The following is a 26267-nucleotide window of genomic DNA, read 5'->3' as shown; positions in this document are numbered from 1 at the left end:
AATGGAAAATGTGCTGCACGGTTTTCACACACCATGAGACCTGCCTATGGTTACTTTCACGAAGCTGTCTGCTCCCTGAGAACAGAAACTTCCCTGCAGCTGCTGTACCCAGCACAGGCCAGGCCCAACGTTACAGAGGCAGGCTCTGGCTGAGTTCATGATGATGTGGCTAAGCCGGTGGTCCAAATATCAAGACTCATTTGTCGCTGTGTGATTATAGAATGATTAAAGACTAGCCGGTTTTAAAAATCTTAGACCTCTGAGTGTAGCAAATGTATCTGATTTTATTCTGGGTAAAAAGAGAAAAAAACAACAAACAAACAAAAACAAAACAAAACCAGTGTGCTTGGGGAGGGACGCAGCAGGGAGGCCAGAGTCTTGATGTCCAGCTTGTCTACCTCTTGCTCCGGGCTGTGCAGCCTCCTTTGGGGCTTGGAGCGCCCACTGCTGGGCGGGCAGGAGTCGGCAAGCGAGGAGGTGGGACACAGGTTGAGGGAGCTCACAGATTTACGACGACGAAGGTTGCCTAAGCTCCCCCTGCACACTCTGCTCTCAATCTCCTCGACCCGCTGCTCCGTGTTCTCCTTCTCTTCTTGGATCAACCTAAAATAGAATAAAACTCTTCACCTGCCTTTGTCAGCAGAGGAACGTGTCTGGACAACAAATTTGGGCTTGCATTGTGTCACGATTAGCAAATTCCAGGAACAGTTGCTCAACTAACATCTCAGCAAAAAGGTAGGACTTTCCCTCTTTTCAACAGTCTCAAACTTAGAATAATTATCATTGAGTCTTACAAAGTGGCCCCTGATCATTCACGTTTGATTTGACTGATTTACTCTAACATTCTGACGGGGCCTGGGTGGCGCCTCTCTCCCTGTGAGGAGATACCTGAAGTTGACAACCTTCACCTTCCCTGCTCTCAGGGCAGAGATGCACGGCAGTGCCTCAAGTCTTTTCCACTGGGAATCAGGAACTCTGTATAATCAAACAGCAATTCACGAACAAGCTGGAGTTTCTAAACACAAGTCTCCAGACCAGATGAAGTGCTGAGTTGATTTTTTTTTTTTTAAGGTTCTATACATACAAACGCATCACTTGATGCAGTTCTCCACCAGCTTTGTGTGAGTTTCTGGATTCATGTCAATGTGCTGCATTAACCTATAATTCATGGTTACTGCTTTTCTCCCCTAATGTGTCGTGGATGATTTTATATAGCAGTTTAAATACTCGATTATGCAAATAAAATGATTTTCAAATTTAACTACAAGATTCTTACAGGTCGTAACCTCTCCAGTTTCACTTCTGCTTATACATACTGGAAGTTTTTCACCATTGATAACAAGTTGATGGACAGCATTTGCCATTTACATCAAGTTAACTTGTGGCATAAGGAAAAATCACCTTTACCTGACAACGTGCTGTAAAAATAAAAATATTAATATATAACCGTTCCAGATTACCTGCGGGGACGGGGAAAGACAATCTTTCTGAGCTGTCTGTGCTCAAAGCTGGCCCACAGAGCAGTCTGTCTACGGCGTCAGAAGTGCAGGCGGCACCACCTGCGTTTGCTGGTTGGCCGTCACCCCCGCCTTTCCCCCGGGTCCCCCGTGCTCGGCCGACAGGAACAGGCACCTCGGCCTGGGCTGACGTGACAAGAACAATCTGAGCAGCGGCTCTGCCAGGTCCTGTGCAGAGTCACCGGCCTGCGACCAACTCTGAACGTGGACTCGGGACAGGAGGCACGGCTGTGCGGGTGTGGTACCAGGCAGATCTCGGGGCCCCCAGCCACCCGGCTGCACCCAGACCCAAGGCCCCCTGTTCACCACGAGGCCGGCCTTTGGATTCTAGCCCGTTTTGTAAATTGTTATAACTGCCAAGACGGTGTCTAAGGAAAACATCTTCAATATACTGATGAGATGAGAAAAACTCAAACACATGTCCTTGGACCACTGTCTTACTTACAACAAGCTGATCTTCACACTGTATTAACTTTAAAAGGAAAATGCAGATCTGAGTGGGAATTTGCCAACCCCCAAACCCCAGCTTTTCTGTTCTAGGTGGCTTTTCACCAGAATGTGGGCGGCTCCGAAGGACACAGGAGGGCGAACCCTCGGTGCCGGAGGGTGCACGGGCCACAGGGGGACACCGCCTTGGCACCTCACCCACCTTGGGGCTCAGAGCTGAGAGGGGAACAGCCCACGGCGCCTCCCCACAGAGTGCTGACACCACACTGTGGACAGAACGCCCTGGCTGACTGAGCTCTATAATCAAGGGTGATCTCGGAACTGAAAATTCTTGAAGCAGACCTGAAGTCAGTTTTCTTACTAGGGAACACTCAGACTTGTCTAAGGAGAACAGCTCCTCAGAGAAACCAAGTTTCCAGGAAGCTGGGCTCGGGCGCACCCACCGGATCTCTCCGCTGATGCCGTCCAGCTGCTCCTGAAGCATCGCAGTCAGAGTCTCGGCATCGCCCTGCCCGCTGGGCGACAGCAGAGCAGCCGAGCTGAAGAGGGTGGCCCTGTCGCCCTCGCCGTCAGACACGTCCACGTCACTCTCGAACGCCTGGGCCACGCTGGCCGGCACGCTGGCTTCCTTGGCGCGCTCGCAGTCCTGTTTCTTCGGGGTCTGCACCTGGGCACGAGAGGACCACGTCTCGTCAGTGACCACGATTTTACATGGAAGCCCTGACTTTGGATAAACGGGCCATGCTTATGAGACACTGCCATCTATTCAGCGAGCAGCACTGAAGAAACGGGCAGGAGGAGAATCCAGTTCCTAGATGGCCTGGTGACATTCAGGTCTTAGCGTGGACGGAAGGCAATCCTGTGAGGTTTTTCGTAAGGGTGGGCTGATGGAGTCAGAGACAAAAACCAAAAATTAAAAAAAATACATCCATGCTTTCTTCAGCCAGGCTGAAGGAAAAGAAAAAAAAAATCCTTCAGCTCCGCAGCCGCTGGGTCCACCTCAGCCATCATCACTTGTACTAGTTCACCGAGGAGTGCAGTCCTCGCAGGTTCCCAGCCCTCCGTTTTCCAGGCTGGTCTGAACACCTCAGACAGGAGTGAGCAGGGGCGGCCAGGGGACGGGAGGGCCAGCCACCCGCGGCTCTCCTCTCGGGACACAGGCACTTGGGCTGTTCTGGGGGACGGCCCCTCACACCGCAGGGGCGGCTCTGTCATCAGAGATGCCCGGGAGAGTGCCTGCTGGGCCCCATGCCGCTCTTCCACTCTCACACCTCACACCCTTCTCTCTGCAAATCTCCCCCCTGCCCCACTCTCAACCCAGGTCCTGCCTTCTTTTCCCAGACATGACCTCAAAGCAACCGAGGGGCAGCCTTCAGGGGCTGGTTCGACGGCTCCCTATCCCCCGTTGTCTGTGCCCTCGCCCTCTCTCTTCGTCACAATCCCTCCCCAGGGCTGGGCCACCCCCTTCGCTGGCTCCAGCACCTCCTGCCATCATTCTTGCTCCGCTCCAGTGAACCAGCTGCCTATGGGTTCACCCCCATCAGCCCGGTCAGCACGTCCTCTCCCTTCTCTCACCTTAAAATCACACAATGGGAACCAGCAGATTCCTCCTCCAGGGCTCCCTGCAGCACCCACTGCAGGTCTCTGAAAGCTCCCTGGGAGCGGCCTCTACTGTCCCCTGCCCCACCCAGTCTCCAGCTCTCTGCAAGCAGGTGGTGTGCCCCACCCCGCAGGGCAGTTCCCCGGGGGCGTCAAGGAACCCATGTTATCAAGCCCCCTCCCCTCCTTGCCCCCGCAGCATGTCTCTCCCTGGGCTCCAGGCCCCTCCCTCTCTGGGGTTATTCCTCAGTCCCTCGTGCCCCTTCTCAACCTTGGAATGTGGGGCACCCCACGGCTCTACTCTTGTACCCCATCTCTCTCCACCAGCATATGCCTGGTGACTTTACCGTGCTCGTGCCTTTAAATGCCATCTGTATGCCCACGACCCTGAGTCCTCTCCCGGATCCAGGCCGGAACACTCAGCTGCTGACCTGACACGTCCCCTGGACATCTGACGGGCTCGTCCACTTGAACAGGGCTGAGGTCGGCTCTTAGCTCCCCACCCCAGTGCCCTCCTCACCTCAGGAAACAGGCTCCGGCCTCGAGCTGCTCAGGCCTGAGCCCGGGGTCCTCCCTGATGCGGCCCTCTCTCTCCCTTATCTCCACTTGTTGACAGGACCCCTGATCTATCTCCGAGTGGCTACTTCTCTTCCTGCCTCCGGGTCTCTGTTCAAGGTCACCCTCCTGGTGTCACCTCGCTGGCCACCCTGTTCACACACGATCGTCCCCCCTCCTCAGACAACTCGGGCACTCTGGTCTCCTTTCTCTGCTCATTACTGTCCGACAGGCTGCGTGGGTTTAAAAATGGGTCCACAAATTCTTCCATCCTCTTCCCTTCAAGAGGCAGAGGGGGCAACTCCTGCTCAGCCCCTGAGCGAGGCAGGACTTCGCAGCTCACTCTCGCAAACAGAACTGAAGGTGTGCGGCTTCCGAGACCGGGGCGCAAAAGGCCCCGGGCTACATCCCGCGCTCTCGCTCTCAGAGGGTGTTCTGAGGAAAGCCAGGCCATGAAGCGGTCCACACAGCAGGGACCTGGGCCTCTCCCTACCAGCCAGGTGAGTCTGAAAGCCTGCCATCCAGCCCTGGGGGGCCTTCCCATGTCTGTGCCCTCAGGAGGCCCTGAACCAGGCCCACCTGCAACAATGCACAGAAACGGTGCTCTGTGACCTGCTCACTGGGACGTCACTAAGCTTTGCAGTGATTCCTTACGTCGCAGTGGATCAAGAATGCACACGGGTTTTAATTCACTGCTGGAGTCCTTCTTCTGACGATGTCTGGCCCCAACTAGCTGCTCACTGAATATGGAAGCTCAAACACAGACATGTATGAAAAAATTCATGCCATGAATGAGGCAAAAAGATAAAGGCACTTAAACTTCCAATGAGAATTCTTCTCACTATAAGATGATGGATATGTGTATCCAGTTACTCGTAGGACGATTTCAAAACTGTGCTAATTAGTACCATGCTGGGCCTCGCAGTAGGCCACAAGTTATCAGAATTGGTTCTTTTAAGAAAAAAAAAGCATGTCTTCAAAGTAAACTCTTAGCCAGAAAAAGGAAAATGGGAAGACATAAAGCGATCTATCAACGCTTTGTTCCAAACCCATCTCAGGACCGCAGTGTGAGGGTGCAGGTGCCTCACAAGGTGCCCACCAGGGACGGGCAGGGGGCGGGGGGGTCCTTGCCTTGGACGGCTCGTCACGCAGCGCGGCCAACTGGCCTTTCTGGGGGCACCGCAGCACCGCCCCGCTGCCGGAGGAGTCTGCCGGCCCATCTGCCACAGGGAACCTGAAGTCCAGGGCGCTGTCCAAGTGGGGTTGGCTGAAACACACGGGAGACAAGAGCGCTGTTAGAAGGAACGAGAGCTCACTCTGTCAGTCAAGCCAGAGCCTGTCAATTTGGAAAATCGGCAATTTCAGAGAAAAGGGCCCCCGGGAGGGCACTGCCCTCCTGGCTCCAACAGGAACAGGCCACCTGCTGCCCCGCAACCACTCAGGGCTCAGCCCACCATCTGCAAAACTCCCATATGGGGGGAAGGCAGTGCTGACGCGAGGGTGTGGAGCTGACTAGGACGGGATCAGCTGTCTGGGGCTGGGGCGTCCGTGGTCCCCTCGGAGCCCACCCTCAGGTCCTAGGGCGGGGCCTGCACCTTCTCTGCTTTCTCCTTGGCACCCGCACCTCCCCTCCGGCCCGCGCCTGCTCTGACCTCCCTCTCCCGCGTCATGTCCGTGGATCACAATCACCCGTCTACCTGGAACATTTTCTGCACCGCTCTCAGCGCTTCTAAAGGTGCCTCAGACAACCAGCAGCAGAAAGCCCTGAGACCCACAGCTCCGAGCTGAGCCGCACTGGTGTCTCCCATCAAAAGCAGAGATGAGCATGTCACCAGACTCTGGGCGGAACAAGGCCCAGCACAGATGCTCAGGCCCTGAGCACTAAGACTTGGGCCTGCTGGTGCCAGGAGCTCACTCAGGAGGGGCCTGCTGAGAGACGGTGCGGCCCCGCTTTGACTGTGAGCCGCCTACACTGCAGGACCGCCCGGGGTCTGCTCAGTCTTATCTCTGGGAAGAGGGTGGCGCCTTCACCTGCAGGAGTCCCTAAACCCGGGAGACAGAGCCCTCCTCCGAGGACAGGACACCCCATACGTCTGCAGAGCGGCCAGGCCAACCACCGGTCAGCCTGCTCGGGTTCACACGCTGCTCTGCTCAACAGTTTTGCGAGGAAAACTGTGCTGCGCTGAGATGGAAATCTGGACTCTCCCCGAGCCACACCTGTCTTCCCTCCCGGCTCCCCCACCTCCTGAGGGAAACACTCCTTTCTCTGCTCGACTTCTACCCAAGGGCCCGGGGCCAGACCACACTTGGGAATTGGGTGGGAGGTACGACACAGTCCCGCTGTGGACTGCGGACACTCGAGGGTCCTCTGAAGGCCACAAAGGTCTCTGGGTGTGTCGCCCCCCAACCATCACCTCCCAGTCCCCTCGTGGAGTGCAGCCTCCATCTCTCTCTCCCTCTTCACCCGAGGCTCTTTCCTCTGGGAGAAGGTCTCAGAGACAAGGTGACCATTTCCACTGGGAGGTCCTGCCAAATACGCCGAGCCTGCCCTGACTGTGAGCCAGCTTTTCTGTCCCCACTCCCTCCCTCCTGAGCCAGCATAGTGCCCCCTACCCAGTCCACACTGCCCGCAAGCCCTGTTCCAAGGCCCCCCTGTGCTGCCAAGTCCCTGCATGAGCCCTTGAGAGCTGCCTCCTGGACACACCCCTCCCCTGCACCAGCCTTTCTGGCTCTGCCTTTGTCTCAAATGATATCCCCTTACTCTAGAAGAAGGCTGGGCAGGGGCCCTGGACCGCGAGCATCCCCTAAGCACACAAACACAGAAATATGCGTGTGGGCTCCAAACTGTCTCCTAAATCGGGATTCAAGCAGCAGTCGATTTCCTACATATGAATGAATGTCACCAGTTAAGCACTTCAATAACCTTTGCTAAAGTTTCTCTCTTACTTGTGACCATTTTCCATGCAGAAGCCAAAGAAACATTTAAATACTTAATAAGAATTACTGCCGCTACAACAACGAGGAAGAAAAAATCAGGATGCTCAGTAATCTGCTTGCCTCATTCACAAGCCAGGTGATTCCTCCCACCGCAGCCAATGGCCAAGTCACGTCTCAGTCTCCATTCACGTAGAAAAGACTACAGGTCATTAACCTTCTGCGACTTTAAAGAAACATCAGTGTCACAGTCTGTCAGGTCCCTCAAATGAATACACCCATATATCAACTGGGCCGCCCCCTACTTCCAAACCTCCGCCTGTGGTTTTGAGTTTTGTCAATACTGTGACCACCACTCTCCCCGGTACCAAGTTCGACCCTGAGGAACGATGCTTGTCTCTTCCCTCTCGCTGGCCATGAAGCTACAGGCTCCTTGAGGTGCGACCATGAGCGACACCCAGTCATACTGTCCACACACCAGACAGGCCCTTGTCACATTCGACAGTGCTGAGGGGAGCTGCCCAGGGGAGGGCCCTACCCGTGGTGGAGGGGAGCCCCTCCCAGGATCATCTGGTCCACTTCGGCTCTCAGGGTTTCCAGGTTTTTAATCAGCTGGTCCTACGAGAGAGCAAATGACACAGCCTGCACCGCTTGCTTTCCGGATGTAAAATGACTTGCACCAAAATGTGCGTAACAGGTTACGTTAGTCGTTATCAACTCCGAACATTTTAATTCTGAGGAAATGTACTCTAAGCGTCCCAGAGCAAATGTAAACACTCAGAACAATAGTAACCCTTATAAACCATAATGAATTAGAAGTTACATCTCAGGTGTAGAAAAGCTTCTGGAGGTATCATGGCAAGCCATGAACAACGATGAAGGCTGTAGAGAGAAGCTGGACTTGGGGCGGGGGCTCGGGTCGGGGGGACAGGACTCACTCTATTGCCCTCGCTCCTCTCACTGCTTTAAAGTGTTTCCATGGAGCTCACATTCATTCCTCTACACCCCACTTCACTTCCTCACGGGGTAAAACAAGTCAAACGGGCCAAGTTTCCGAGTCGCTCGACTCAACCTGGCAGCTCTGTGCTGTCGGCCACGGCAGTCAATCACCTCGTGCAGCCACTGAGGACGAGACACAGGCCGGTGCAAAGCTCGATGCGGAAATCACACAGATTTCAAGACTCGCGGTGAAAAAAGTATGGAAGTAGCTCGTTCGTTTTTAGGAAAGTTTAGACTGTGTGTGTGGCTCGTATTATCTTTCTGACGGACAGCACTGTCCACGGGAAAGGCTCACGCTTTGTCTCAGCTTTCGGGTGAACCCAGAAAGGACTACTCAGAATTCTGAACCACACACAACGGCCACACACTCTAAATCCACCTATAATGCAAACACATTCAATGTTCAAAACCAGAAATGCTATACGTGTTACAGCAGTAGACTGGCCAGGAGGAAAAGGTAACTCGACTTCCACTAAGCACCTGTAGTAACTGTAACAATGAACCCAGCTCAATTCAGCTCTTAACACATTTCTGAAGGATTTAGAGATTTAAGTACCTGGTAGTTTTGCATTTCTTCTAATTCCTTTATCGCGTTTTCAACTCTCCGTTGGAACGAATTCTGAAAAAGACACACACAGTGCTTTAGAGTCAATAGTCACAGACGTCGCGTGGACTGCGGAGGGCTCCTCTTCCGTCTGAAAGCGAAAAGCACCTCGGGAGGAGCGGCAGAGTGAAGTGCTGGCACGAGGCCGGATGACAACTTTTAACGCTCACTTGTACACAGACAATCTCCTGCTTCCCCGACTGATCTTCGAGATACAAGGACACCAGGTCCCTGGGCTAAGTGAAACTGCTTTATACTTGCTTTCAGCTCTTGCAGTTCAGTGGTCACTCAGGAAACAGGCGCAGGGTACTTATGCCAAATTCAAACCTGAGACAAAACTCTCCCCACCTCAGGCCCAGCCCACAGGTCAGGGTGACGTGAGGGGAGCCCTGTGTGGTCTCTGGTGAGGTGTGTGTCACCTTGGGTTTTGTGGGGGAAAAACGTGCCGTAGCACTTGTAGTGACCATGGGTCCCTCTCAGACAAGCGTCGCCCAAGCGCCGACCTCGGGGAAGGTTCTGGGCCTTGTCTTTAGGGCACTGGTGCAGCTGGGGCAGGTTTTCACCAAGACTGAACCCGACTGTTGCCCACCGAGCTGCTCTGATGGAGCTTCTCAGACACTTTCCAAAGCAAATGAAACGAGAGGAGGCTGGAGCTGGCATATGAGAAAGCTTGCGTTTACTTGCTTCATTCTTTTCTATCACATTATATAAAAGATCCCGAACTAAACTTCTTGATTTGGCTGCGTCGGGCCTTAGCTGCATCACGCAGGACTCCTTTGACGAGACTGCCGCCTGGCACGTGGGACCTTAGCTCCCCAACCAGGGATCGAACCTGCATCCCTGACCTTGCAAGGCAGGCTCTCAGCCACTGGACTGCCAGCAAAGCCACAGAAATCAACTTCTAAGAAAGAAACGAAGGGGTGAGGGTGGATATAGAAGAAAGTTCTCACACGGTGGCTGGCAACACCGGGGCCGTCGGTGGATCCAGCTCCCTGATGCTTTCTGTAAGGGTTGTGGGCACACATCTAGGTCTGTTCCTGTACACACTGCCTGTGGAAGCTGTCACGCTTATTGACTAGCATGAGATGCTGCTACTCAATTATTCGTAACCATGAAAGACACTCACTCTGGGGCCCTCTATGGGAACAGTTTTCCGACTCCTGTCCTGGAGATCCCCCCCCGCACACACAGACTGGGCCGGGCCAGGCCAGGCCCAGATGCGCCTCTTTGTAAAGGGGCCGTGGGGCTGGCTCACCTTATCCTCCGGAGCCGCCATCCTCTCCTTCAGATGAAGCTGAAGCCTCTCATCTGATCCGGACAGAACCTTATCCTCAGTATGTTCTTCATGCATGTTTTCTCTCTGCCTCACCTAAAACAGGAAACACAAAAACTCATAAACTGCAAGAGCAACTACGGTCGTTCTTTTAAAAGCACTGGGGAGCCGCGACGTGAGCGGCCTATGCCCCGGTTCCCGAGGCGGACCCCTCCCACGGCCACCCCTGGTGGGCTCTTGAGCATCACCAGAGCAGACGGGCAGGTGCAGAGGGAGGCTGGGACTTCACTTGTCGAAGGTCACTCCCAACGCTTCTCTTCGGCACAGCACCTGGGGGACCTTAGTGTCACTAGCCATTTCCTGTCGAAGGGGCTCCGAAGGCAAGCACATTTACACTCAGAAACAAGGAGACTTTAAAGGCGATCGGCTTACACACACGTAGGTGAAGGAATTTCTCAGTACATAAACAGAAGCTTGAGTCTGGATTAAGGGGGTAAAATGAATTCAATTGGTAAAGTAAAAGGTGAGAAAATTCATTTTGGGAAAAAAGTCAGTGGAGATAGACTTTCACTAATTTTTCTTTATATGCAACATCACTTGCATTCTTTGTAATGATTGCTGCTCTTCAGCGGCTCAGTTGTGTCTGACTCTTTGTGAGCCCATGGACTGCAGCACGCTAGGCTTCCCTGTCCTTCACTATCTCCCAGAAGTTGCTCAAACTCACATCCATCGAGTGAGTGATGCCATCCAACCATCTCGTCCTCTGTCGCACCTACTCCTCCTGCCTTCGATCTTTCCCAGCATCAGTGTCTTTTCCAATGAGTCAGTTCTTTGCATCAGGTGGCCAAAGTATGGAAGCTTCGGCTTCAGCATCAGTCCTTCCAATGAATATTCAGGACTGATTTCCTTTAGGATTGATTGGTTTGATCTCAGTGAAGTCCAGGGGACTCTCAAGAGTCTTCTCCAACACCTCAGTTCAAAAGCATCGATTCTTTGACGCTCAGTCTTCTCTACGGTCCAACTCTCACGTCCATACATGACTACGGCAAAAACCACAGCTTTAACTAGGTGTTCCTTTGATGGCAACGTAATGTCTCTGCTTTTTAATATGCTGTCTAGTTTGGTCATAGCTTTGCTTCCAATGATAATTCATATTCAATTCAGTTCACTTGCTCAGTCATGTCTGACTGTGCGATCCCACGGACTGCAGCATGCCAGGCTTCCCTGTCCATCACCAACTCCCAGAACTTGCTCAAACTCATGTCCACTGAGTGGGTGATGCCATCCAACCATCTCATCCTCTGTCATCCACTCTCTTCCTGCCTTCAATCTTTCCCAGCATCAGGGTCTTTTCCAATTTGAAAATTCATATGAAAACACTGGAAATAATTACCTCAAGCAATTTTTAAATGTAATAACAAAGTTGGCAAATCTGTGTTTTATAAAATGAGCATCAATTTCACCGTTTAGAAAGCTGTTTTAGGACCTACTGTATAAAAAAAAATGCAGAGAAGACACAAGAATGATATACTTGAGACTGGCCCTGTGTTAGAAATTGCTGAGGCTGATTGACGGGTCATGGGTATTTATTATCCTACTGCATCCACGTTTGTGCATGTTTGAAATTTTCCATCGTAAAAACTTAAAAAACAGGTTCTTTTCTGTTAAATATTGTCTGTTAAAACAGAGTCTTCTCCAGCAACACAATTCGAAAGCATCAATTCTTCAGTGTTCAGCCTTCTTCGTGGTCCAACTCTCACATCCATACGTGACTACTGGAAAAACGATAGCTTTGACTCCATGGACCCTTGTCGGCAAAGTGACGTCTCTGCTTTTTAATATGCTGTCTAGGTTTGTCATCGATTTCCAGGGAGCAAGCATTTTTTTTGAATCTCATGGCTGCAGTGATTTTTGAGCCCATGGAAATAAAACCTGTCACAACTTCCACAATAAGGCATCGGCATTCAAATATTTTTAAAGCAAAACAAAAGTTGACTTTGAATTGGCTTAGTCATAAACAGCACCCCAATCTCAACAGCCTCTGAGCAGCAGTTCTGAAAGTAAGGAAGTACACCCCTGATCGGGAGACACTGAGCTCTCTGCCGAGGCGGGGAGAGCGCCTCACTGCGGGTCTCCTGATGGGAGTCAGAACCACTGCCCCCTGGGAGCCCGCGTGTGAGGCTCTGCAGTCCAGGCCCAAGAACACTGGTATGGTGGGGACCGTACTGACCCCTGAGGCTGGACCTGGGTTCATTTCCCCACTCCATTTCCTAGATGGTCTGTATCGCCGTGTGGACAACCCTTCTCGGAAACCTCCCTCAGACTCGCTCATGCGAGCCTCCACCATCGCCCTTTCCTGATGCGCCTTCTGTCCCAGCACAACTACGGTTCTCCTCCTGCCTAGGAGCAGCCATCCTACACACACACCCTGTCTGGACCAGCAGTTTGGCATATGGGACTTCAGCGCCACGTCTGAGGCAAGCAGCTCCACATCTGGGCGCCATGCCTTCAGTTTCATGAGCCCCGGGCTGGCACCCTCAGCTTTGTTTGCGGGGCAGTCGGGAGGTCCACCTGTATCCCGAGCAGCTCGCCGGACTGGCTGGTCAGAGCAACAAGCAGCCTCCTTGAACGTGGGGACGCCCTGGCCCCTGCCCACCGCCTATGGGCGACCACCTCTGGCCTTGCTCCCGAGGAGGTGGGTGCCCGGATCAGCAGACGGGCCACACACGCACACACTCCGCGGCAGAGACGGGAGCAGCGGAGAACGGCAGCGCCGGCCCCCGCCCAAGCCGCGTGTCCGGCCCAGACGCGGCCTCCCCGTCAGCACACGCACCGGCTGCAGCTCCTTGTCCTTCTCCTCCAGTTGGGCCTCCATCTGGCGCAGCCTCTCCTCGATGTTGCCGTGTCCCTCCTCCGCCTGTCGGCCAAGAACAGCGTCAGCTCCGCTCGCAACAACACTGTCCTGACGACATGCGGGCTGTGACCACAGGGGCGGCAAGCGGGCCATGCTCTGGGTGGACCACTGGCCCCGGGTTCGCGGGGGACACGCCCGCACGCCGGCTCACGCAGCCTGCACAGCTTCGCGTGTGACACGTGGGTGACGCAGGGTGCTGGTGACCGGCTCGTGAGAGGAGACGTGCGCCCCCCCCACCCCGGGCCCCACAACCGCGGCCGCTGCGCCCCCTCCTCAGACTGCCTGTGGCGAGCCAGCGTGGGCAGCAGGCAGCGGCAAGCACGGGACGCATGAGGGCATGCGTTCTGCCTTCCTAAGCTGGAAGGTAAGTTCCAACAGTTTAGCCTCCTTATGGCAGAGCTTCTGGAAGACAAAAGGTCAGACTACGAGGCCGACCGGGGACAGACAGCACAGATGCCAGCGGAGAGAAGAAGCCAGCCTTGAGAGGAAGATCACAGGCAGAAGGGCGCTCCCCTTGCGCCTGTTAGTGACCCTGCTCTGGGGGGTTTGCCAGCAGCCCCACCGCCGGCTTCCCGCGACCGGCCGGCCCCTCTGCCGCTCACTGAGCTCCGGGCAACGCTCCCACAGCCGCGCCACAACAGGCCCAGCCCGCTTCTCCGTGCCCAGACAGTGCCCGCCGGCAGCGCAGGGCCACGCCTTTCCTGCCAGAAGGACGGGGTGGCTGGCTGGCTGGCTGTGGGGACAATGCCCCCAGCAGCGCCACATCTCTGGGACGCGGCCTCTCACCCTCCGGCTTCCGGGGACGGCGAGCTGGGAGTGGGGCCCCTGGTCTGCACATGCCCCGCTCTGACGTCTTCAGCAAGTGTATGAATAAAGACTTAAAGCTGTGTTCACTGCAGAGCTATTTAAGCCATCTCTTCAACGAGAATGGGATTTTTCTAGGTCTCTATCCTGCTAGGATTTGAGTTGCTGACTGAACTCTGAGCAGCAGTGACTCGGAGCTGAAGTGTCCTGGGGACACACACAACACAGGACAAAACTGGAGGGAAATGAACGTATGGATGACACACAAGCGGGGACTGTCTGACACTCAGGGAGCACTCCCATCTCGGACGGGCAGCACGACCCCCGCGTCTGCGCTCGTTTGTGGACTGAGCAGCATGGGCAGGGGCACGGAGGGACAGCGCAGGAACAGGAGCCAGTAAGCCTCAGCAAACCACAGCAAGTAAAAACCCTAATCAGACTGGAGCTCTAACCCTGCCTTTTGTCACAGTGACCCCAGTTCCCAACAGGCTGCCGTGAAGTTCCCTGCTGCTGATTAGGGTTTGTACTTGCTGTGGTTTGCTGAGGCTTACTGGCTCCTGTTCCTGTGCTGTCCCTCCGTGCCCCTGCCCATGCTGCTCAGTCCACAAACGAGCGCAGAAGCGTGGCCAAGAGGAGCTAGGCCGGGCCGGGCCGGGCCGGGCTGGGGGCCGGGAGCTGGGGGCAGCAACCGACAGGGGCTAGGCCGGGCCGGGGGCCGGGGCGGCGGCCGAGAGGGGCTAGGCCGGGCCGGGGTCCGGGGGCGGCGGCCAACAGGGCCTAGGCCGGGTCGGGGCCCGGGGGCTGGGGGCGGCGGCCGAGAGGGGCTAGGCCAGGTCGGGGCCCGGGGGCTGGGGGCGGCGGCCGAGAGGGCCTAGGCCGGGCCGGGGCCCGGGGGCGGCGGCCGACAGGGTCTAGGCCGGGCCGGGGGGCCGGGGGCGGCGGCCGACAGGGGCTAGGCCGGGCCGGGGGCCGGGGGCTGGGGGCCGGGGGGCGAGAGGGGCTAGGCCGGGCCGGGGGCCGGGGGCCGGGGGCCGGGGGCGGTGGCCGAGAGGGGCTAGGCCAGGTCGGGGCCCGGGGGCTGGGGGCGGCGGCCGAGAGGGCCTAGGCCGGGCCGGGGCCCGGGGGCGGCGGCCGACAGGGTCTAGGCCGGGCCGGGGGGCCGGGGGCGGCGGCCGACAGGGGCTAGGCCGGGCCGGGGGCCGGGGGCTGGGGTCCGGGGGGCGAGAGGGGCTAGGCCGGGCCGGGGGCCGGGGGCCGGGGGCGGTGGCCGAGAGGGACTAGGCCGGGCCGGGGGCCGGGGGCCGGGGGCCGGCGGCGGCGGCCAACAGGGCCTAGGCCGGGTCGGGGCCCGGGGGCTGGGGGCGGCGGCCGAGAGGGGCTAGGCCGGGCCGGGGGCCGGGGGCCAGGGGCCGGGGGCGGTGGCCGAGAAGGGCTAGGCCGGGTCGGGGCCTGGGGGCCGGGGGCGGCGGCGGCCGCCGAAAGGGGCTAGGCCGGGCCGGGGGCCGGGGGTAGCGGCCGACAGGGGCTAGGCCGGGCCGGGGGCCGGGGGCCGGGGGCCGGGGGCCGGGGGCCGGGGACCGGGGGCGGCAGCCGAGAGGGGCTAGGCCAGGCCGGGAGCTGGGGCCGGCGGCGGCGGTGGTGGCGGCAAGAGGAATTACCCAAGGCCCAAGGTAAGAGAAACCCAAGTAAGACGGTAAGTGTTGCGAGAGGGCATCACAGGGCAGACACACTAAAACTAAAACTACAGAAAACTAGCTAATCTGATCACACGGACCACAGCCTTGTCTATCTCAATGAAACTAAGCCATGCCGTGTGGGGCCACCCAAGACGGATGGGTCATGGTGGAGAGGTCTGACAGATTGTGGTCCACTGGAGAAGGGCATGGCAAACCACTTCAGTATTCTTGCCTTGAGAACCCCATGAACAGTATGAAAAGACAAAAGGATAGGACCCTGAAAGATGAACTCCCCAGGTCAGTAGGTGCCCAATATGCTAATGGAGATCAGTGGAGAAATAACTCCAGAAAGAATGATGGGATGGAGCCAAAGCAAAAACGATACCCAACTGTGGATGTGACTGGTGATAGACGCAAAGTCCGATGCTGTAAAGAGCAATATTGCATAGGAACCTGGAATGTTAGGTCCGTGAATCAAGGCAAACTGGAAGTGGTCAAACAGGAGATGGCAAGAGTGAACGTTGACATTCTAGGAATCAGCGAACTAAGATGGACTGGAATGGGTGAATTTAACTCAGATGACCATTATATCTACTACTGTGGGCAAGAATCCCTTAGAAGAAATGGAGTAGCCATCATGGTCAACAAAAGAGTCCGAAATGCAGTACTTGCATGCAATCTCAAAAAAGACAGAATGATCTCTGTTCGTTTCCAAGGCAAACCATTCAATATCACGGTAATCCAAGTCTATGCCCCGACCAGTAACGCCGAAGAAGCTGAAGTTGAACGGTTCTATGAAGACCTACAAGACCTTTTAGAACTAACACCCAAAAAAGATGTCCTTTTCATTATAGGGGACTGGAATGCAAAAGTAGGAAGTCAAGAAACACCTGGCGTAACAGGCAAGTTTGGCCTTGGAGTACAGAATGAAGCAGGGCAAAGGCTAATCGAGTTTGCCACGAGAACGCACTGGTGATAGCAAACACCCTATTCCAACAACACAAGAGAAGACTCTACACGTGGACATCACCAGATGGTCAACACCGAAATCAGACTGATTATATTCTTTGCAGCCAAAGATGGAGAAGCTCTATACAGTCAGCAAAAACAAGACCAGGAGCAGACTGTGGCTCAGATCATGAACTGCTTATTGCCAAATTCAGACTTAAATTGAAGAAAGTAGGGAAAACCACTAGACCATTCAGGTATGACCTAGATCAAATCCCTTATGACTATACAGTGGAAGTGACAAACAGATTTAAGGGACTAGACCTGATAGACAGAGTGCCTGATGAACTATGGACAGAGGTTCGTGACACTGTACAGGAGACAGGGATCAAGAAAATCCCCATGGAAAAGAAATGCAAAAAAGCAAAATGGCTGTCTGAGGAGGCCTTACAGATAGCTGGGAAGAGAAGAGAAGCGAAAAGCAAAGGAGAAAAGGAAAGATATTCTCCTCTGAATGCAGAGTTCCAAAGAATAGCAAAGAGAGATAAGAAAGCCTTCCTCAGCGATCAATGCAAACAAATAGAGGAAAACAACAGATTGGGAAAGGCTAGAGACCTCTTCAAGAAAATTAGAGATACCAAAGGAACATTTCATGCAAAGATAGGCTCGATAAAGGACAGAAATGGTATGGACCTAACAGAAGCAGAAGATATTAAGAAGAGGTGGCAAGAATACGCAGAAGAACTGTACAAAAAAGATCTTCACGACCCAGATAATCACGGTGGTGTGATCACTCACCTAGAGCCAGACATCCTGGAATGTGAAGTCAAGTGGGCCTTAGAAAGCATCACTACGAACAAAGCTAGTGGAGGTGATGGAATTCCAGTTGAGCTATTTCAAATCCTCAAACGTGATGCTGTGAAAGTGCTGCACTCGATATGCCAGCAAATTTGGAAAACTCAGCAGTGGCCACAGGACTGGAAAAGGTCAGTTTTCGTTCCAATACCAAAGAAAGGCAATGCCAAAGAATGCTCAAACTACCGCACAATTGCACTCATCTCACATGCTAGTTAAGTAATGCTCAAAATTCTCCAAGCCAGGCTTCAGCAATACGTGAACCGTGAACTTCCAGATGTTCAAGCTGGTTTTAGAAAAGGCAGAGGAACCAGAGATCAAATTGCCAATATCCGCTGGATCATCGAAAAAGCAAGAGAGTTCCAGAAAAACATCTATTTCTGCTTTATTGACTATGCCAAAGCCTTTGACTGTGTGGATCACAATAAACTGTGGAAAATTCTGAAAGAGATGGGAATACCAGACCACCTGACCTGTCTCTTGAGAAACCTGTATGCAGGTCAGGAAGCAACAGTTAGAACTGGACATGGAACAACAGACTGGTTCCAAATAGGAAAAGGAGGACGTCAAGGCTGTATATTGTCACCCTGCTTATTTAACTTATATGCAGAGTACATCATGAGAAACGCTGGGCTGGAAGAAACACAAGCTGGAATCAAGATTGCCGGGAGAAATATCAATAATCTCAGATATGCAGATGACACCACCCTTATGGCAGAAAGTGAAGAAGAACTAAAGAGCCTCTTGATGAAGGTGAAGGAGGAGAGTGAAAAAATTGACTTAAAGCTCAACGTTCAGAAAACTAAGATCATGGCATCTGGTCCCATCACTCCATGGGAAATAGATGGGGAAACAGTGGAAACAGTGTCAGACTTTACTTTTTTGGGCTCCAGAATCACTGCTGATGGTGACTGCAGCCATGAAATTAAAAGACGCTTACTCCTTGGAAGGAAGGTTATGGCCGACCTAGACAGCATGTTTAAAAGCAGAGACATTACTTTGCCAACAAAAGTCCGTCTAGTCAAGGCTATGGTTTTTCCAGTGGTCATGTATGGATGTGAGAGTTGGACGGTGAAGAAAGCTGAGCGCCGCAGAATTGATGCTTTTGAACTGTGGTGTTGGAGAAGACTCTTGAGAGTCCCTTGGACTGCAAGGAGATCCAATCAGTCCATCCTAAAAGAGATCAATCCTGGGTGTTCATTGGAAGGTCTGATGTTGAAGCTGAAACTCCAGTACTTTGGCCACCTCATGCCAAGGGTTGACTCATTGGAAAAGACCCTAATGCTGAGTAGGGTTGGGGGCGGGAGGAGAAGGGGACGACAGAGGATGAGATGGTTGGATGGCATCACCGACTCGATGGACATGGGTTTGGGTAGACTCCAGGAGTTGGTGATGGACAGAGAGGCCTGGCGTGTTGCAGTTCATGGGGTCGCAGAGAGTTGGACACGACTGAGCGACTGAACTGAACTCTGCTCTTTCAGGAAAAACGCTAACAAGCCAACAGATTCACGTTCAAGTAAAACTAAAGAGTCAGGAGTGGAATTCCACAAAATGGTTACACCAAATCCCAAATAATTCAAACCTGTAAGTTGCAGTCACCCCCAATTTTTAAAAAATGGATTTCCTTCCAGTACCGCTTTTTTACCATGATGTACATCCACACTTTTGAACGCAGTATTTTAGGGGCATAAGAGCTTTACACTGGGACTTGATTTCCAACGTGGGAGTCACATGAAAAGGTCTTTACCTTCCTTCCTCCCTCAGGAATTCACTACTATAAAAGTCAGACACAGTTCAGTAAAAGCCATTACCTGTAGATGCATAGAATCCTTATTTGCGATTTCATTTTCAACTTTATCACTGAGGTCGTGCACAGAGGTGGCTTCACGCTGTGTGGCGAGGTAGCGTTTCTCAAGGGTAGTGATTCTCGCCTCCATGTCCGTGTTCTGGGCCATGGCCTATAGCGGGCGTTGCAGAGTAGAAAAGGTAAGTCATTATCACACAACACTCCAATACACTTAAGAGTAAAACAGTTGGACTAAATCCTAAGTCTCAAATCACACATAAAGTTGGCATCCTCAAAATTAAAGTCCTAGACAGGGCCCTTTTCTCAGACTTGAGCAGAAACGTGCCTACTTCAAATGTCACATTTGCCACGACTGGCACCCATCTGTCTTAACGTTCTGTCTGGCCACTCGGTTTATCAAGCTTCTTTTCTATATAATAAACCCAAACAGCAAACAAAAAGTATACTAAACTACCCTGTTATTGCAAGAATTCCAGGAGGAAAGGTATCTGGCATGAAGTCAGGACCTCAGGAGTCAGGAGTGTGGTGGGCTACAGTCCACAGGGTCACAAGGACTTGGACATGACTGAGCACGTACGCAGGCAACGCTTTTTAACCATATAAAACTCTTGACTTCGTACAGAAAAAATGTATTTACAAAAATTCAAGAAGCTCAAAAGTCAACTAGTTACATAAATACGTGCATCATCCACCTAACCAGGCAGCAAGTGTACAAATCCAGGACGGCCGGGTGGCTGGTACCTTCTCGCCCAGGGCCTTGTGGTGCTCGAAGAGTGACTTCAGTGCCCTGAGCACCTCCACCTCGCTGGTCATGCCGGCTGGGGACGTGCGGAGGGACGGCACGTACCGGGAAACCAGGCGCTCCAGGTGCTCCAGCAGCAGCTGCAGGGCGGGGCCAAAGGAGCACCGTCAACCTCATTCTTGAACTCAGGGTCAATAACTCCTCTCAGCCACACGCTAAAGCTGAAACCACGCTAAGGCAAGTCGGAATCCTGCCAGTTCAGTCTCAACTTAGAGTGGACTTCCCCAGTGGCCCAGTAGGTTAAGACTCCGCACTTCGGCAGGGGACATAGGTTTTAATCCCTGGTCGGGGAACTAAGATCCCACACAAAGTGGAGCATGGACAAAAATGTAAGTTAAGAGAATTCTCCCCTCAAACGTACTAAAATGACATCAGCTCTCATCATAAATTTGAAGCAAGGTATGAGAACCCCGAACTGATCCCCCTTGGTCTGCTCAGTGGGAAGATGTGAAAAATGACTTGAAAACCAGACCGAGTTTAAAGACAGCAACACAGAGCCCAGTGGTGACCCCCGCGGGGCAAATGGCAACACGTGAGAATCCCCCTACTGACCCTGGTGTTGCTCCTTTCCGCTTTCAGCTCAGCAATTTCTTCTTCTCGTTCAAGCAGCTGCTCCCTGCATACATTGAGTTCTTTAGTAAGTTCTATAAACTCCTAGAAGACAGTGAAATGAGTAAGTAACTAAATGCAAACACAAATTAAAAAGAGAGCGAGCCGCTGAACATTGACCCTGTCAAGTCTCTCCAGGCTCCACACAAAGGATCTCCTTGTCCCTCCAGAGAAGAGGGGGTCCCCCTGACCCCCAGACCACACAGACCACCACAACTCAGACCGGCCTGCAGCCTCCACCTCGACCTGGCAGGCACGCGCCAGGGGAGAACCCGGAATCCAAGCCTGCCTTCTCAAGACCCAGGGACGTCTGAGAAACTTTCCTAAACAGAAATCCTAACAACAAAGTGGATAAAGAGATTCTTAAATGACACCCAGACAAGTGACCTGGAACCACTGGGGAGAGTGAAGAACAAAGGTAAGGTCTACAAGGCCACCAGGCTTTGGAGTGTTCCTCTGGGAAAAAGGCTGATGGCACCCCAAGGCCATCCGTTAGCCTGACTCCACTGAAGTCACCCAGTCATTCAATAAACTGGTTAAAATGTTAAATTCACGTTATATGTATTTTACCACAATTTGCGTGCACACGGGGCCGTCCACGTGCTGAACTTGCTCAAACTAAACCACACGGAGTCTTTCATTCTTCTGTTTTTCTTTGCAGAAATACAAAAATCCTGGGCTATGTATCCCCTACTACATACTGAGTATTCAGCACCCAGAACAGTGCCCAACTCTTGTGAGAGGCATGTAGTAGACATGTGAGGCTATGAGGGTGTATGTTATACACGTAAAGCAGTAGGTACCAGTCATTAAAATACTGGACCCACTCGTCTGTGCTTTGTAAGATGGGAGACGTTAAGGGGCTTAGCATTTCTGCTTCAAGGACTGACTCTCTAGCTCGATCCACAGGCCCCAGAGACTCCTCCAGCCAGTATATCCCTTCTTTGGAAGAGGGGAGATAATAAGGGGCTTCGCCTTTCTGCTTCAAGGACTGACTCCATAGCTCAGTCCACGTGCCCCAGTGACTCCTCCAGCCAGTGTTGCCCTTCTTGTGGGGCCCCCGCCCATCCTCCACGCAGCACCTGCACAACCTCTTACAAGGTCCACCTGCTGGGGTCCATCCTGCCCACTAAGGCCAAACGCCCTGGCCGGCAAGGCCCACAACCGTGCTAACAAAATCAAACACAAAGCCAACGCTTTGCCGGCTGAGGGCCAATCTAATGGGCCCAGACCCCGGCTGCTCTCACCTCAGGCCACTCTGCTTCCAGGACTTGGGCCGAGGCCAAGTTCTTCCTCCTCTTGGCCTTTGCCTTGGGCTTGCAGCACTGGAAAAGCCCCCAAAGGCGGGTCTTTCTGCGACCCATCCTCGCGGATGGGGGCAGCCCCCCACTAGGGGGCAACTGCTGATTCACAATCAGATGCCTCAGCACCCGAGCTATCACCACCGATCTCACACAATGACCACCGCTATTCACACTACAACCACCCCACTCTCACACCCCGCTCTCACACACACAGCTCTCACACTATGACCACTGCTCTCACACTATGTCCACCAGCACCGGTGTCTCAAGAAGAAATGGCACGAAGGCTCTGCCTCCAGCACGTCTCCCTGGAGCCCGGAACCTGGAACCCACTGAGTCACAAGGGGCTCCGTGGTAACAGGGGGGCTGGCCTCAGGCCCACCAGCAAGGGCACACAGAAGGGGGAGGGGCTGCCAAAAAGACGGCAGGTGAGTGTGGGGTGCGGGAGAAGGAAGGCCGTGCCCACAGCTCAGGCCTACCGTCAAACATGATCCTGCAAGGTACTGGTTCACAGTCGAACCGAACAGGATGAACTGCTTCAGAAACCACCACCACTAGGAATGAGCGTATCTTCTAAGTGGACTTCTGCCCCTCCACCCGCTAAACAAGCCTCCAGGGAGGCTAGTGAAAGGGCACCCCTGAACTCAAGGGCGTCCCCAGAACCCACCCAGGTGAGGAGGACTCACCACACTAGCTGCCCCTCACTCTCACCCTGAGCTCGGTCCTCCCTGACTGACTCTCTCAATCGAGCTCAGCAAGGGCTTGACCAACCTCACTCCAGGCACTTAAAATGAACCCACAGTGGGTACAGGGGTTCACTCAACCTGCTGCGAACTCGCTCTCTTAACTTCGACCCTGGGCGGTCAGACAACTCTGCCCTGTGAGGGCTGCATGGTGGAGGTTCAGGGGTGTCCCTGCCTCGAGCCCCGACAGCCAGCCCCTCCCAGGCCCCGCCAGGTGCTGCCCCTTCCTCCGCCCCCGAGTCCCCCACGCCCCTCTCCCGGCTCCACTCCCACCCTCACGGCTCCCCACTCACCGGGGCACAGGCCACACTGCTCCTGGCTCAGCCGGGACCTCTGCTGTCACTTGAAGACCTCAGTCCCGAGGGTGCTTGGGGTCCTATATCCACCCATCTCAGCAATTACAGACTCTGGGAGAGACACAGGACAGTTTGGGGTGCCGCCCGCAGTTCACCCTCAACACATTCTGGTTTTTTTGGCTTTATCTACTGGAGTTTTCTGAGATGTCTTTTGAAAACCTCAACTGTTGCTTTCAAAGAGACTGTAAAATCACTGCTCAAATTTAAGAATCAAATCTTCATTTTCAACCTTCACGTGAAACTGGAGGGAAGACTAAAAGCAGTCATATTTTCAAACTGAAAAAGCAAACCCGCATGTGACCACGTCACAGAATACACGTCACCGAACCCCTTCCTCCTCAGCCTTCTCCTCCACCACCAGCCGCTCAGGATACAGCAGTGGGAGCGGCGTGAGGTCAGCCTGGGGCAGTTGGGGCTCTGCTAGTGCAGGAGATGGAAGAGATGTGGGTTCGATCCCTGGGTTGGAATGATCCCTAGAGGAGGGCATGGTAACCCACTCCAGTATTCTTGCCTGGAGATTCCCATGGACTGAGGAGCCTGGCAGGCTCCTCAGGCCATGGGGTTGCAAAGAGTTGGACATGATTCAAGCCACTGAGCACGCATAGACAGGTGCTCCGCAGCCTCCCTGGGCCAGTGGGTGCCCTGCTGGGCAGCACAACCTCTCAGATGTCTCAGGGTGGGTCAACCTGGCCCTGAGCAACCAGGGAGGAGAGAGGATGGTGGAGGAGGGAAGGACAGGGAGGTGTTAGGGGCCACTGGTAGAGGACAAAGGGGTGCAGGGAGGGAATTCGAGTCCTGATGGTCCAGGGACAAGCCGTCCCCTCTCTGAGTTGCCCTAACAGCTATGGAGACAGAAATTAGGCCACTAATTCTGTCACTCCTCCCTCCACTCCTGATCCACTGCCCAGGAGAAAAACACTCACTTTCAGTGGCGTCTCTTGGAACCAGCAGCCATCTTCTCCTCTGAGATCCTTCAGGGGCTGCTGGTTTCTGTAAAACACAATGGAGAGCAGCCTTGGTCTTCATCGAGGATCCTAGATTACAGAACTGAGCCTAGTAAACATTGTTCTGAAATTCTGGCAGATGCAGCCATAAGCAAAACAAAACCAATGCAGGATCTTTGAAGGGAGTGGACAAAAGAGTCATTATTGTATGTATGGTTGTATTCTTATCAAACTCGAATGGTTCAACACTAATACCTAAATGTGAATGTATGGATGGATGAATGTTAAAAATTATAACAGGCAATAAATTCTATAATGAATTATGAGTTGGATAAACTCATAAGGTTACAGAACACTGTAATACAAAGATACATCCTCAACAAGAAATGAGAAATTTACCAAAGAAAAACACACATGGAGTTGAGGGATTATAAAACGCTTCACTTAAAATGCTAAATCTTTTCATAAGAAAAATATAGAATACCTGAAAGATCTCAATTCCTTCTAGATTAATTTATAAATTAAGGTAATACTCAAAAACCTCAAAGCTATTGAAGTGATAGGACTCCAAACTGTAGATGTCACTGTATGTGTGTGTGTGCATATATGTATACATATATATTATATATATGTCTTTAGTCACTCAGTCATATCTGATTCTTTGCGACCCCGTGGACTGTAGCCTGCTGGGCTCCTCTGTCCATGGGGATTCTCCAGGCAAGAATACTGGAGTGGGTTGCCATGCCCCACACACACACATATACACAGTGAAAATACTTCTATATGTTGACAAAGAAATTTTACTTCAAGTAGATTCAACTTAATCATACTTTTGAAATAAATGTGAAATTCCTACTATGATGAGGAATGGCTTAAAAGGCTGTAACAATCACACAGACAAATATTAGGTAGCTCTGACTCCATCACTGGGTCAGTCATGGGAGGAGTCATCACCCTTCGGCTGCCCTGTTCTAGACCAGGGATGTGGTGAGAACAAGACAGAGGATCAACAGCATCAGAGCTGCCAGTGGACCAGAACAGGGCTTGGGCTCCCTTCCCCTCCATGCCCTGGTCTCCCTCCAGAGCAGGGAGTGGGGCTCCCTTCCCTCCATGCCCTGGTCTCCCTCCATCACCACCTCCCCAGAGGAGAGGAGACCTGACCAGCATTGCCTCTCCCTGTCTCTACCACAGCCCGAGCAAGCAGAAGGGCCAGAGCCCCACACTCACCAACAGACAGACTGCTTGCTTCATCTTGGGACTGGGCGTTGTCTTCTGTCAGCTTTTCCTGCCAAGGGACCAGAAGAGAAAGGGAATCTCCATTGGTCAGCGTATTGTTGTGGGCATGGTCCCGAGTCCCAGACCCTCTTGGGGGACACATAAGCACCAGAAAAGGGCCTTGAGAAAGCAAGGCGCTGACCCAGGAGTCACAAACCCACAAACCCCTACAGTATCTGGGGGGACACAGTGGGTTCTGCCTTCCCACCTACTCCTGTGCTTTGCCCCCCAAGTGGGCATAGACTCAGCACATCTGGGCTCTGCTGATGGCACCCAGACTCGGATGTGATGCTAAGGGGATCTGAGCACCCCTGCCTGACACCCTCCATGCCTCTGGGTCCAGGGTTACAGAGTGAGGGTGTCTCAAACAGTAAGGACAGGGCCGGGGCTGCCAACCGGCCTTAGGACAGCTCTCAACAGGCCCGTCTCCCTCCTACAGTCAGCCTAGAGCCCCCAGGCCAGTTGAGAGAGTCAGGGACAACAGTAGAGGACAAACCAGGGACCGTGTCCACCCTGGGCTTTGTTGTGGGGGGAAAGCAGTGACTGAGGGTCTGATGCTGCCAGATGCTGGAGAAACCGACTCACCTCGTGGCAACACTCACTCAAGCGACCTAGAAGAGAAGAGACATCCGCTGAGTGGTGGGGACAGCCCTCTTGCCACACCTCCCTCCCTAGGGACAGGGTGCAGGCTGGGGGCTCAGACACTGAACAGAGCCCCGGGCCTGTGACGGCAAGCGGGACATTCCGAGTCTGGAGAACCCTCAGGGAAGAGAAGGGAGAAAAGGAAATAAAATGAAAAATCTCTGTGCAGCGCTCCTGAACCACCTTCTTCTCCTGCCTCCTCCCACCAGACTCGGCCAGGGGGAAGAGGGGACCGTCAGCTGAGTTGGGGGGACCGATGTGATCACGGTTTGGTAGGACCTGGTGAGGTGGGAGGAGGAGGGGTTTCCTGGGGAAGAAGATCAGAGACAAGCCAGGAGGAACAGGAGGATTGGGGAGATGGAGGAGGGAGCCAGCACCTCCTCCTTCCCTTCTAGAACCTCACCTTTAAAGTATCAGCATACAGCACATCCGATTAGGATTAGGACAGTGCTGACTCCAAGTCCAGTTACCATTTTCATCACCAGTGAAGTGCATGAGGAGGGAGAGGGAGTGATGGGTAGTCTCTGGCTCATGGTTGCTCGCTCTCCAGGAACCAGGACCTCCCCATGGGCCAGGGTACTTGATTCTTGGTCCACACACTTGATGTTGCTCCAGGGCGTACAGTCCATGACCATGACCTTCCCATCAGGGCACCTGGGT

General features: G+C 53.5%; 1 protein-coding gene and 1 long non-coding RNA gene across 5 annotated transcripts; one reads left to right on the top strand and one right to left on the bottom strand.

Annotated features, from left to right (window-relative positions):
* Window positions 1-264: 264 nt before the first annotated feature.
* On the bottom strand, window positions 265-24951 carry LOC145507416 (liprin-alpha-1-like). Of its 4 annotated transcripts, none has more exons than XM_081493919.1 (13): window positions 24918-24951; window positions 23670-23736; window positions 22684-22797; window positions 20287-20388; window positions 19674-19814; window positions 18937-19083; window positions 12762-12845; window positions 9911-10024; window positions 8608-8670; window positions 7591-7670; window positions 5250-5385; window positions 2408-2631; window positions 265-603 (listed from the first exon to the last, which is right to left on the bottom strand). In XM_081493919.1, the coding sequence occupies exons 5-13, from the start codon at window positions 19743-19745 to the stop codon at window positions 285-287; spliced, it is 1239 nt and encodes a 412-aa protein (XP_081350045.1). In that variant the 5' UTR covers window positions 19746-19814; window positions 20287-20388; window positions 22684-22797; window positions 23670-23736; window positions 24918-24951; the 3' UTR covers window positions 265-284. The 4 variants fall into 4 exon arrangements, with proteins under 4 accessions (XP_081350045.1, XP_081350056.1, XP_081350025.1 ...); XM_081493930.1 differs by having other exon boundaries at window positions 20287-20350; XM_081493899.1 differs by lacking the exons at window positions 23670-23736; window positions 24918-24951 and having other exon boundaries at window positions 21591-22750.
* Window positions 22028-25775, top strand: LOC145507486 (uncharacterized). Its single transcript, XR_014054896.1, has 2 exons — window positions 22028-23140; window positions 24882-25775. It is a non-coding gene; the product is annotated as an uncharacterized LOC145507486 (long non-coding RNA).
* Window positions 25776-26267: the final 492 nt, after the last annotated feature.

Source organism: Giraffa tippelskirchi, chromosome 1 (assembly GCF_054371585.1).
Source record: "Giraffa tippelskirchi isolate mGirTip1 chromosome 1, T2T-mGirTip1v1.2.pri, whole genome shotgun sequence".
NCBI lineage: Eukaryota > Metazoa > Chordata > Mammalia > Artiodactyla > Giraffidae > Giraffa > Giraffa tippelskirchi.
The sequence above is the reverse complement of the archived record's forward strand: the minus strand, read 5'-3'. Positions and strand labels throughout refer to the sequence as shown.